Source organism: Canis lupus, chromosome 27 (assembly GCF_011100685.1).
Source record: "Canis lupus familiaris isolate Mischka breed German Shepherd chromosome 27, alternate assembly UU_Cfam_GSD_1.0, whole genome shotgun sequence".
Classification (NCBI taxonomy): Eukaryota; Metazoa; Chordata; class Mammalia; order Carnivora; family Canidae; genus Canis; species Canis lupus.
In genome coordinates, this window is record NC_049248.1 from 5,993,661 (window position 1) to 6,007,339 (window position 13,679).

The window sequence follows — 13,679 nt, forward strand, 5'->3', positions numbered from 1 at the left end:
GTCAGGAAGGATGGTAGGTTTTGTTTATCTTTTATGGTACTGATGGGAGTGAGTGGGAAAAGTGAAGGAGATAGGGTAACGGACAGAGGATAGAGGGAAAAAAAAGCTAATTCCAGATAAGAAATTATAGAAACTTAAGGGTAAATCCCCAGCAGTGCAATTGCTGGGTCGTAGGGCAGATCTATTTTTAACTCTTTGAGGAACCTCCACACAGTTTTCCAGAGTGGCTGCACCAGTTCACATTCCCACCAACAGTGCAAGAGGGTTCCCCTTTCTTCACATCGTCTCATGCAATATTACTTAGCCATTAGAAACGACAAAAACCCACCATTTGCTTCAAAGTGGATGGAACTGGAGGGTATTATGCTGAGTGAAATAAGTCAATTGTAGAAGGACAAACATTATATGGTCTCATTCATTTGGAGAATATAAAAAAATAATGAAAGGGAATAAAGGGGAAAGGAGAAAAAATAAGTGGGAAATATCAGAAAGGGAGACAGAACATGAAAGACTCCTAACTCTGGGAAAGGAACTAGGGGTGGTGGAAGGGGAGATGGGGGGGTGGGGGTGAATGGGTGACGGGCACTGAGATGGGCACTTGATGGGATGAGCACTGGGTGTTATTCTATATGTTGACAAATTGAACACCAATAAAAAATAAATTTATAAAAAATAAAATTAAACTCAAGTATGAAAAAAATTATAGAAACTTTAGACTAAGGGCTTTCAAACAAAAATCAAAGTATGTAATGTATTAAAAAACACTTGAGGCGTTTTAAACATTTATCAGGCTATGAAATAGGGATATAAAGATGAAAACGATGTAATTTCAATATAATTGGAGAAGGGCTATGGTGGCATGAGGGTAAGGAAGGCTACATATACTTAGTTCAGCCTGAGAGTTTAGGGAAAGCCTTCAGGATAAGAAGAGGCTTGAGTAGACTTTTGAAAGTCAAATCATCATTGACTTCCTGCCCTTCACCACCCTGACCCATTCCTCATCAAGTGGTTACTAACTCTCTTACTATGTGTTCTATAGGAGTCCTTCCATCATGGGCATCCTGGCTGCCAACAGGATCTTTTTGGGAGAGATCGGATCTCTGGATGGTGGGATGCTGGTCTATGGAGGAGAGAATGTGGAACTTAGCTTGAGGGTGGGTACTTTTCCTTCTCATTATGAGACAAAACAGAAGGGTAATAATTGGAGAATAGTAAGGTCTTCAGTATTTTGGAATAAGGTTGAATGTCATTGGCTCAAGAGATGGACAGATTCTCATGTTTCTGAGTCACTAGAAATAGGCAGTAAAACTTCTGGAGTGGAGCTTTCTGGTTTAGGTTTATATAATCTGGGAGATATGGATGGAGAGAGGTAGAATTGAGCCTCAGCAGATGGTGTTCTTATTTCCCTTAAGGGAAATAAGCATACCAAGCATTTTCCAAGCATCTCCTAGATTTCATGCATAAAATATCCCTCCTATAGTATTCCTTTTGCTGCTTCTGTATAACCTATAAGCCTTTGTTAAAAAGCCTTGCCTCTTATATTTGTGATTGTTCTTATTAGTTTATATTTCTTTCACCTTCCTGTCTAAGGCTGACCTTTAAAAAAAAGGCAGCAAAAGGTAGTGAAAATTACATGAGTATTGGAGATAGACTTAAGTCCAAATTCTATCACTTGAAAGTTTGTGTTATTTTGGGTAGCATACAAGCTCTCTAAGCCATGGCTACTACATCAAGCACCCAGCATGCTGAGTGACATGTGCCTTATGCTCATTAATGGTGGATGAAGATGATGATAGGATGTATGGAAGGCATTGTAAAAAATGCTGAACTTTGGTCTCTAATCCTAACTGCTACCTCACTGTGGGCTGAGCTTCCATAAAATGGCTTTTTTCTCCCCAAGCCCTGAAATTCTGTGCCTGAGACCAGGTGATCTCTGGTCCATTACAGTGTTTGGAAGCATTTAATATTTTCTTTTTTTTTTTTAAAGATTTTTATTTATTCATCAGAGACAGAGAGAGAGGCGCAGACATAGGCAGAGGGAGAAGCAGGCTCCATTCAGGTAGCCTGATTCAGGACTCAATCCCAGGACTCTGTGTTCACACCCTGAGCTGAAGGCAGACACTCAACCACTGAGCCACCCAGGCTTCCCATATTTAATATTTTCTAAAGTCACTACCTTTTATTTCTTTTACTTGGAACTGATAACTCTAGGATTACATATTGTACCCAATTAAGACCTAACCAGGACCTTACATTTATGTGTTAATAAACACATTGTGAGTCCCTATCTGGGTTATACCTTTAAGCCACAGTAATTGTTGGACAGAGAAAGCTATTGTTTTGCATGGTTGTCCTGATTATTTTTCTCTTTTATGAGACGAAGAGAGGCATCCTTGTTTCATCTACCTCATAAGGATAATGGTACTGTTAAAATGTAATAAATATTTTTAAATGATTTATACAGATATTAATTAGAATCCTTGTTTGGCTTCTGTTAGAGAGGCTAAAATAACAGGTTTAAATATGATAGAAATTGTCTCCCCCCGCCCCCCAGAACAGTTTGAACAGTTCAGGATTGAGATGGCAGCTTTCAGGTGATGGGCACTAAAACTAAAGCTCTTCCATCTTGTGGTTCTGCCATCCTTGACATCACACCAGTATTCTGTTTAGTAGGAAGAGAAAGACAGAGCATGCTTTCCTTTTTAAGGTACTACCTGAAAGTTGTATGTTATTTCCCCTCAGATCCTATCTGCCGCTGCTGGTCATATGGCCACTGTGAGCAAAAGAGTATGGAAGATGTAGATTTCAGCTAGTTGTTTATGTGTGCAGTTATTCCTTCTATAACTGTAAATGTAAAGGGGAATAGATACTGAGCATACAATTAGTCTCTAGCACAAAAATATAAATGTAGAAATAAGTATTTCATGCACGGTACTTAGCAAAATCCTAAGATGACCTTAGTGACATTATGGCTGAGGTTTCCTACCTCCCATAGCTTCCACGATTTTGGAACCCCAATTCCCCCAGTTAGGAACCCAAGCCCTTCTTACCTAATTCATTACCATTTTTGAGTTCCCCTGCTTTCTTCTGCTGCTGCCTCTCTATTTCCATTCCCCCACTCCATATTGAACTCCATTATTTTAGTTTTCACAAGAAATTTTCTTTCTTTTAACATTTTGTGCTTGTTTGATAGGTTTTGCTGGAAATGTAGGGAGTGTCAGGGAAGGGCCATTCTTTTCTTTTTCTTGGATAAAATAGTTCTATGTGTCTCCAGTTTCCTTAGTTTGTGTGTGTGGCTATTTGCTTTTTTTCATTTTTTAAAAATTTAAATTTGATTAGCTAACATTGGCATTGGCTAGCAATTATGCATCTTATTTGCCTTTTAAAACCTCTCAGCACTTGTTAAGATCTGTGTTTCTCCCATGACAGATCTTGGGAAACATCAGAACTGCCTGGAATGTTTTATTCTGACATCTAGAGGCATGGCAGTGATAGTACACATGGAAGTGTATAAATGGAGATGGACTTTTGGGACTGATGTTTAAGAAAGAAAACCAGTATCAAGCATCTTCTGTTTTCCTGGCCCCTTGTCAGGGACCATGCTCACTGCCTGGATTCAGAATCCAGCTCTGTCATTTACTTGCTGGTAAATGTGGGCAACTTACTTAAATGAGGATAATAATAGTATCTGCATGGTGAGGATTAAATTCATGAAAAGCATTAGGGTAATATGTGCCACAGAGCAAGTCACTGTTATTATAAGCAGAAACTTTGTGTCGCTGTGTGTGTTAGACACTCACCCACACACACACACACACACACACACACACGCACAGAGAATGAGATTGAAGGAATGTTTGGCAAGTGGGAATAAATTGAAAGAGTAAAATTTGAAAGCTGTTGGTCAAGGATAATAGTTAACATTACTTCATAAATGGCAATCATGACTTTTATATTTTGCTTGAATTTAAGGTTTCTTTCTCATGCCAACTTTTTTTTCTTCTCTGAATTCTTGTGGACTGGAAACTACCACCAACTAAAAAAATTGGAGTAAATTTGTATTTGAAGTTTGAGATGCTTGGCTTCAGAAAATAAAATCTGAAAATAAATCAGTTGTAACCTCCACATGATTCTGGAAACTAATAAAAAGAAATGGAAGGATAATAGAAGAAAAGAACCATTTCAAGTTAAAAATCATAGCCTTTTATGGACACTTGTTATGCCATTTATTCCTCCTGACAGTTTTATGCCCTTTTGTGGATAATTTACCTGAGATTCAGTGAGGGGGGAGTGTTTTGCCCCTGGTTGCCAGGTGTACAGTGATAGTCAGGATTTGAACACAAGTCAGTCTGACTTCAAAGCCTGACTTTTTATCACTTTGCCATTTTGAGTTTTAGAGGATGAGGGAGGAGAAAGGAAGAAAAAATTTTGAAAGTCAGATAAGGAGACTGACCCTTCAGGTAGTTAACAGAACCAGCAGGACCTAAGTTGCTCACTCTCATCTCAGAGGCTCCCTTGGACATGAATGTAGTAGGTTTCTAACCACTTCCAGATAGACTAATTAACTCCCAGGAACTGCACTTTTCTTGGGAAACTGGAGTCATTATATCAATCTAATATCATTAGATAGTTTTATCATTTATCTAAAGATCATATTTTTAAGCCAGATATTAGAATATGTGGCCTGACAAGTATGTTTGTACTCATCGGGATGGCAAAGAAGAATATTTATAATTATATCATGAGTCATAGTATCTCTTGGTCAAGAATTATTTGTATTAGTCATCTATTGCTGTGTAACCAGATTATCACAAAGATGATGATTCCAAGCAAGGTGCATTTACCATCTCAGTTTCTGTGGATTAAGAGTGGCTTAACAGGGTCGTCTACAAAGCTGCAGTCAAGGTACTGGCCAGGGCTAGGTTTTCATTTAGGATTGACTGGGGAAAGATCTGCTTCCAAGCTCATGTAACTATTGGCAGTGCTTGGTTTCTTGAAGCCCTCCAGACTGAAAAAGCACTCAGTTTTTTTTGCTGGCTATCAGTTGGAAGTTGCCCTTAGTTTCTTGCCCTGTGGCCTTTTCATCATGGTGTCTTACAACATAGTGGCTTGCTTCTTCAAAGCCAGCATGAGAGCATGTCTCCTAGCCAGATGGATACTGCAGTCTTATACAGTGTAATCACACACATGCAATCATGTACCTCCTGTTACCTTTGTCATATTCTATTGGATAGAAGATCACAAGCTCACACTCAAAGGAAGGGGATGAGTTTAGGGTGTGAACACCAGGAGGCAAGGATCGTGGGGGTCCCTGAGAGTTTGTCTACCACATTGCTTTATATCTAGCATGCAGATATAAACAAAGGGGGTCTTGAGAAGTGAAGTCTAGTGAGATTGGATCAAAGTGCGGTGCCTTTCAGGACTTGCTACTTCCTTGGGGATAATAGAGCAGAGGCAGTTTTTCTTTTGGTCTGTTCAGGAAGATTTCCAGGACTTTTGGAACTGTCTGAACAATGAGAGAAGCATTTTGGTAGATTTCTAATGAAGGTTGTTTTAGGTCATATTGGTTGAGAGGTCATATTGAAATGGGAGTGGAAGGACTGAATTTACATTCTTTAAAAATGATTCCAAAATGTGGTCTCTGTGTGTCTACAAGTTATGCCTCTTCTTGGTCATGGGCCTAGCCTTCCCAGGTGACTTTCTTTTATTCTTTTGCAGGTGTGGCAGTGTGGAGGGAGAGTTGAGGTCTTGCCTTGCTCCAGGATTGCTCACCTAGAGAGAAACCACAAGCCATATGCCTTGGATCTTAGTGTTGCCTTGAAGCGCAATGCTTTGAGAGTGGCTGAAATCTGGATGGATGAGTACAAACACATGGTCTACTTGGCCTGGAACATACCTATCCAGGTTTGTCATGAAATTGAACAGAAGCAGAGAAGAATGAAGGAGAAGGGGACAATACTGGTAGGAAAAGGGAGGGATAGAGTGAAAGCGCCATCTTGGCCCCCCAAAATTAGCATAAAGTATTGATGGTGCAATGATAATGACCACCTAACATTAACATAGTAATACTATGCTCCAGGCAGTCATTCATCATTGCAGCATATCTATGGGGTAGGTTTTGTTTTTATTCTTCCACGTTTACAGATTAAGAAACAGAAGCACAGAGATTTGTAAGGAACTTGTTAAAGGTAATAAAGTAATAAGCAGGAGAGATATGATTCAAACCAAGGAATCTTCAAGATTTTGTTCTTTTTTTTTTTTTTAAAGATTTATTTATTTAAGAGAGAGAGTGTGCACACACAAGCAGGGGCAGGGGCAGACGGAAAGGGAAAAGCAGACTCCCTGCTGAGCAAAGGCAGATGCTAAACCGACTGAGCCACCCAGACACCCCAAGATTCCATGTTCATGTATCATCTATACTGGAGGGGTTCCTTGTGAGGCAGGGCTGGACATCAGGAATTCATGGGACATGGCAGCTGGATGTGGGATGGTGGGAGTAGGGACTGTCACCCTGCTGGATGTATACAAATGAGGATGGCCTTCTTGGCTAACATTAGCCACCTGAATTTGGCATATGCTGCTGTCTTCTATCCTTGAGCTGCGGCTCTGGGCTCAAGCATTCCTTCCCTAGGATTCCCCACAGATATCACTTGTAGAAACTCTCCCTCAACCTTTAAATCTTGCTACCAGAATATTCCTTTTTAGAGCCTTTTCTGGCTATTATGAGGAGTATTTTGTTGTGCCTTACTGATGTAAATATTATCTCAAATGGGAGCAGTCTGTTTTAGCTTGCTAATGATGAGAAATAAACTTGAGTGGCTCTACTACTATGCAGGCTTTGCAAGTGCCTTGAAACCAGCAGAGATTACTAGCATTCAAGCTCTTCCCACTTTCCCTGAAAAACGTCAATTATCAAGGTTACAGGCTATCAGAAAAATGTTTCATTCCCTCGTGCATCATTCATACCCTTTGGTGGACTCAAGGATGTTGCAAAGCACAGATATACTTTATTTATAGAACTCTGGAATCGATTTTGGAGACATTTCTTCCAGAATGGCACTCCGGAAGAAACTGAAATGTAAAACTTTTGACTGGTATCTGAAAAACGTTTATCCAAGCCTGAAGCCAATCCACAACATTGTGGGCTACGGAAGAGTATGTATCATGAAATTGCATCTCAGATTGTAAATATTTGGCTATAAGAGACAATGAGATTTGAATTGTATGACTGCTCAGAAAAAGGTTTCTAAAATCCATCCAGCCCAGGATTACCTTTCTACCCTTAACTCCTTTCTCAGCTTTTTGCCCCTGGGCTCTCTCAGTGTTCTTTTATCTCTTGTTCCCCAGATCCCATTTCTTTTCCTTGTCTCTGCCTCTGGTTCCTTACTTTGCAAACTGTAGCCCTAGATCTGACTTCTCCATTTCTCAGCCAGCCAGGGTATCTGGCCTGCCGCCCCACCATATGTACTGTGACAGTCTAAGGGGTAGATGTTCCCAGGAAGGGGTATCACAGCAGGACCTCCTTCTAGCATATGTCTAGTGCATAGAAAATAGTTCCTGAGATCCCAAGCCCCTGCTTTCTTTTGGTTGGTAATTTCTGGCACCCTCAGAGTAGTGAGGAAAATGCAGGGCCTGGGGAGGCTTGAGGGCCTTCTTTCTCTTCCTCTTTCCAATGGTATTTTTTGTGTGTTTTGCCCTTTCAGATGAAAAATACACTGGATGAAAATCTCTGCCTGGATCAGGAACTTGTTTCAGGAAAAACCCTTATCATGTTTTACTGTTGCAAACGCAGTCTTCAGGTATCTTCCACAATCTCCCCTGCCCTGACAGGATGAGTCTGTTGTGGCTTAGCCCCTGGAGACCTTTGCCAGATTCAGACTAAGGGTTAGAGATGTTGGGAAGGCAGGAGCTGAGCATATTGAACAATGGGTAAGGGTGAAATCCAAAACTCTCCTTATAACTAAGCACTTCTAAATCCTTTCAAAAGATCATAGCTAGATAGTTCCACTTGAAGTACTGGGAGGATAGGTAGAAAGTATGCTCTGTCACATTCATTCTCAATAGTAATATTTTCATTGACAGTTACCTTGCGTCCTTATCCTTTTCCCTTTCCCTCACTATCTCCACCATTTTCCCACCACTCCTCGTATGCCCTGGAAAGTGGGCAGGTGATGCTACCTGTGGCATCTTCTGTAGACAAGGACAGAGAGGCTAGAGAGGAGAGAGGCTAAATGGAAGAGAAGAGATCTGACATTGAGTGGAAGATGCAGCTAGGGGAATTTTCCCCTGAGAATATTCACATCTATCTTGTTACTTTGTATGTTAGTCTCCCAAGGAATTTTTAGTGGTATGTAGGAAAGATAGCATATCCACACGACAAATGAAAACACCGAGACATAAAAAACAACCCACTTGTTCAAGCTCACCAAGCAAGAGGGTATTAGATTAAGAATTGGAAAGATTTATTGACAAGTTCATAGCTTGAGCTTGTGATGACAGCATCTGAAGTTCAGGTGTGTGTGTGTGTGTGTGTGTGTGTGTGTGTGTGCATGCTTCAAAGATAATCTTCCTTGTCTATACAAGTCATGATTGTGTCGGAGCCCTTGTATGGAAACAGACAGGCTAGTGCCCCCTCCTCACACTTGGTCTTCTTCCTAGAGTCAACTGGGGATTGGGAAGAAAGAAGCAGAAGGGACTCCTTGTTACCCAGGAAAGTTCAGTGCCTCCCCCTCCCCCCATGGTGACTGAATGGGTAGAGGGCCCAAGAGTAATCTTCATGTCCTCTATAAGGTCAAGGGCCACCCCACTGACTATATCCATGACAGATTCCTTTGCTCTTTTTTAGAATGTCTACTACCACCTAACTGGGGAGCTTTATGTGGGGCCACTGATTGCAGAGGCAAATATTGATGATCACTGCCTGACAGATCCTGGAGATGGGGAGAAGCCCACATTAGAGCCATGTTCCAAGGCAGCCCAAAACAGACTGCACATATACTGGGATTTTAAACCAGTGAGTCACATGTTTGTTTGTTTGTTTGTTTTTAAAGGATAAGCATATTCAAATCTAGTCTGCGAGGTTCATATTTGATTTGGTAGTGTTTTAGAAGAATTGGCTTTGTAGCAGTGTATAGGGAAAACATTGGAAATAGAACTGGGCATGGAACACTGAGTCTGTTGGTGAAGGTGAGTGGGTAAAGGAAGCAATATTGGAATCTGTTATAGCTTAACAGTTAAGAGTTTGGGTTTGGTCCTAGTTCAGTCACCATCAGCAAGTTTCTAGCCCTCTCTGATACTGTTTCCTCATTTGTAAAATGGAGATCACAAGATCTACTTTAGAAGCCTGTTGGGAGGATTAAACGAGATAGTGTGCATAAAGAACTTAGCATGGTGCCTGCATGTAGAAAGTATCCAATGAATATTAGCCACTGTGATTGGTTTTAGTATTAATGGTAATCAGAGAATCTGGAGCCCTGGACTGAAATTTGATAGGGTCTAGTGTAAAAGCTCCGACTTTAATTTCAATATCAATCGATTGAGAACAGGGTGGAGGGAATCTGGCAAGACAATGATGCAAGGGCTCTGACTGAATACAGCCTGCATGTGAAGTCAGTGTTGTGGGGCTGCGTTAAGCCACACTGGCACAGAGGTGATGTCCTGATGCAGGGAGCCTATGCTCTGTCTGCGATGGTACCTCTGAGCATTTTGGTACCACGTTAGGCTCAGGGACTACATGTTAACAGACATGGATCAGTCTAACTTATTTATTCCTGACTTAAAGTTAATGACTCTTTTGAGAATTCTTGAGACTCTTTTTTTCCAGGAAAACATATATATGCACATATGTGCACAACTTTGCTTACAATTTCAGAGGATTTTTGGATCCTAGATTAAGTCTTTTTGAACTAGGCGATATCAGTGAGAAGGAGGAGGAGAAGTTGTCTTTCTGCCCTACGCTTCCTGCTCCATATGGAAATATACATAACTCTATGGAAGGCTATGCTCTTTCTTAAGCTTCTGTGTATGTGTTGTTCCCTCTCCTCCCACCTCTTTACTGAGCCAACTACACAGTGTACCTCTGGCCTTAGACATTGTCTTCTTTGGGAAGCCATCTGTGACTCTAAAGGACAAGGATGAGTGATTCGTACTCTCAGGACCCTTCCTATGGGTTTTATCTCATGATCACTTCTAAGTACCTCTTTACTTGCTTCTTCTCATCACTAGATTGTGAGCTGGAGGGTAGGGCCTGGGTTTTGCTGCTGCTGTTGTTGCTGTCGTTTTCTCTCTGGCATCTAGCACAGTGCCCGGAACATGGCAGGCACTCAATAAATAATTGCAGAGCCAATGAAAGATTGGCAAATCTGGAGGTACTAGCTTGGAGACATGAGCTTAGAGAAAAGCTGATGCTGATTTCATGAGGAAGAAGAGTTAGATTTGTACAGTGTCTACAAGAGGGCAGAGCTGAGACCAGTGACTGGAGATAAAGGAGACAGAGTTCAACTTAACGTAAGGGCAGGGGAGGGCTTTCTAACAGCCTGACAGCTTAAGCTGTCCTACAGAATAGTGAGCTGCCTAGCAAGGTGGTGAGCTTTCTATCAATGGCAATCGCCAAGCAGAGCATGTTTGACAGGCAGGCCCAGTGTGCTAAATGTGAGTTTTTGATGTCCTTAACAGTATCTTTTGTGTGCAGAAAATACTATTATAGTTTTACTGTAGCTCAAAAAATTAATATTAAATTTATTTAACTTATAAATTAAAAAACTATAGTTTTTCCTTTTAGCTTTCACATGCAGCTTAGAAATCTTATTATTTTATGTAAAAACCTAGCAGGTTTTAACAATCAATTTTTTTTTTCCATTTCCAATTTGTATGACTTTTATTTGTTTTTCTTGCCATGTTACATTAGCTAGAATTTCTAGTACTATGTTAAATGAGAATAGTGAGAGTTAATATCCTTACTTTGTTCCCAAATGCAGGGGGAAAGCATTGAGTCTTTCATCATTGCATATACATTAGCTGTAGATTTTTTTGTAGATGCTCCTTACCAAATTGAAGTAATTTACCCAAATTTCTAACTTGCTAAGAAATACTTCTTTTGTGAATTTGAGTTGGATTTTGTCAAATGCTTTTCCCTTGTCAATTGATATGATCATGTTTTTTCTTCGTTAGCTTGTTGATATGATGGATTACACTGATTAATTTTCTAAAGTTGAAACAGCCTCATGTGCCAGGAATAAATCACACTTACTCATGGTATACGCTTCTTTTCATACTTTATTGGATTTGGTTTGCTTGTATGTTGTTGAAGATTTTTGTGTCTAAGTTCATTAGAGGTAATGATCTATAGCTTTTTCCTTTCCTTTTTTAAATTTTGGTAGTGTCTTTGGTTTTAGTATCAAGTAATACTGGTAATACTGGTCTCATAAAGTGAGTTAGGAGGTGTTTCCTGTTTCTAATTGATAAAATTTGTCCTGTTGATAAAAATTTAGAATAGATGAGTTTCTGAAAGAAGCATTTCTAGAAGAGATTTCCTGGAAAAGATTGTCTTAAATTGATGTTAATCCTTTAAACACTTGGTATAATTCTCCAGTGGAACCATATGGTCCTGGAGGTTTCTTTTGCAGGGGCTTTTAAACCATGAATTAAAAAAAAATTTAAATCCTTTTGGCCTTGTGTGTACCCTACAAATTCCTGCCTGTGCTCAAAAGTATCAGTACAATCCCCTGAGCCTGAAGCCAAGTTCAGTGAGCCTGCCTTCCACTTTAGAACACCCAAGCAGGGACATTTTGCTCTTTGCACACTTCCTACATTCAGACCTGTCAGCTTTCTAGGCCTATGTGCACAGCCCAGCAGGCCATCTTCCTGGCACTTAAAATGAAAAATTTTTTTAATGGTTCAGGGCTATTCAGATCATTTATTTCATGTTGATTGAATTTCACTGCTTTATGGTTTTTAAGGAATTGGTCCATTTCTTAAAATTTATGAGTATAAATTTATTTGCAATAATAAATAAATTTATTTATTTATACAGTGATATTATATCAGTTTCAAGTGTACGGCATAATATACCTAATTTATGCATATATTCCCAAAATGATCACCACAGTAAGTTTAGTTAGCATCCATCACCATATATAGCTACAAAAATTTTTTTTCTTGTGGAGAACTTTTAAAATCTACTGTCTTAGAAAATTTAAAATAATGAAGATTTTATAATTTAATAAATGCCCTTAAACAGTATATACTATATTTATAAATCTAATAAGTTAAATTTTCTAGCTTAAGAATGTCAATTATATGATTTTAAATGAATGATTCTTAAATTCTACTATATGTTCCAAAAGTGTTTGTAATTTGGTAACTTTTTACAACGTTAATTATTCATTTTTTAAAAATTTTTATTTATTTATGATAGTCACAGAGAGAGAGAGAGAGAGCCGCAGAGACACAGGCAGAGGGAGAAGCAGGCTCCATGCACCGGGAGCCCGATGTGGGATTCGAACCCGGGTCTCCAGGATCGCGCCCTGGGACAAAGGCAGGCGCCAAACCGCTGCGCCACCCAGGGATCCCACGTTAATTATTCAACTACACATTTTGAAATTGGTATCACAAGGTTAATCTGTAAGACAATTTTTTAAAAACATAGCAGGCACTTAAAAATAGTTATTATACACAGAATCTAGCAAATACTATGTGTTTGATTCCTTTAACATCTCTTCTTGATCCTAAATCTCCTGGGAATTAAATATACAACTTACGCTAAAGAAAGAATTATAACATCCCAAACATTTTAAGGTTTGCCTTTCCAAGAGAATTTTGGGAAATCATTTTCCCAGCTGCCTGAAGTTGCTGATAGAATATAGATTCTGGCTGGGTGTGAGGTCTGGAGCTACAGGACACACAGGGGAATACTGCCCCCTCCGATGTCCAAGCTGGGTGCCTTTTCATGGTCACTGTGTCAAGGAGTCCAGAAGTTGAAGAGGGAGGTGATCATGTAGCTCACAGTGTGTTACCCAAGTCAGTTCATTCTATCTAGGCCTTTCCTGTCTACCTTATCTCTTAGGACCACAATTCTTTCAGGTAAATAAAATGACATTTGATGAGATGTTAGGCCCTTTGTGTTTTGTTTTCTTTGTAGACACAATTTACACATTCATTTCATTCTACCTAAAAGCTACCACAGATATTTTCAGAATTGAGAGAGAGATAAGACTAAATAGTCCTTTTGTCTTCTTCCAATGCCACAATGCACGGTTTGATTCAACCAGAGGAGGTAGGACTTCTGGAAACCACTGGCATCAGTGACTGAGAAGGGACCCAATTAGAAGAGATAAGACCTTTTTGAGACATCTGAATTTTTTTTTTAAAGATTTTATTTATTCATTAGAGACAGAGATGTAGAGACACAGGCAGAGGGAGAAGCAGGCTCCATGCAGGAAACCCAATGGTGGAACTCGATCCCAGGACTCCGGGACTATTAAGATATTTTCCATATTAATTTTGACCTACATTCTATATTATTCTTTACAGTATTGTCTTAAAAGAAAATGAGCGCTTTAAAAGGGTCATAATTAATTTGAGGGTTCTGACTGGTGTCAGGGTTTTTCATACAGAGAGCTAAACTGCTTTCTGCAACTGTGTTCACCAGCATGACAGCATTCCCACAGATATCAATTCCT

At 39.7% G+C, this 13,679-nt stretch overlaps 1 protein-coding gene across 5 annotated transcripts in view; it reads left to right on the forward strand.

Moving 5' to 3' along the window:
- The window catches only part of GALNT8 (polypeptide N-acetylgalactosaminyltransferase 8), a 134,681-nt gene that overhangs the window by 39,194 nt on the left and 81,808 nt on the right, over positions 1-13,679 (forward strand). For 4 of the 5 annotated variants that reach the window (XR_005379759.1, XM_038576546.1, XM_038576549.1 and 1 more), the window contains 5 exons: positions 1,040-1,154; positions 5,719-5,904; positions 7,018-7,155; positions 7,704-7,799; positions 8,846-9,013. Coding sequence is in view for 4 of the 5 variants with exons in the window: in XM_038576546.1 (XP_038432474.1) it covers positions 1,040-1,154; positions 5,719-5,904; positions 7,018-7,155; positions 7,704-7,799; positions 8,846-9,013 (703 nt within the window). In the remaining variant the exon portion in view is untranslated. The remainder of the gene's footprint in view (positions 1-1,039; positions 1,155-5,718; positions 5,905-7,017; positions 7,156-7,703; positions 7,800-8,845; positions 9,014-13,679) is intronic. The other variant, XM_038576548.1, reaches the window with a different exon arrangement.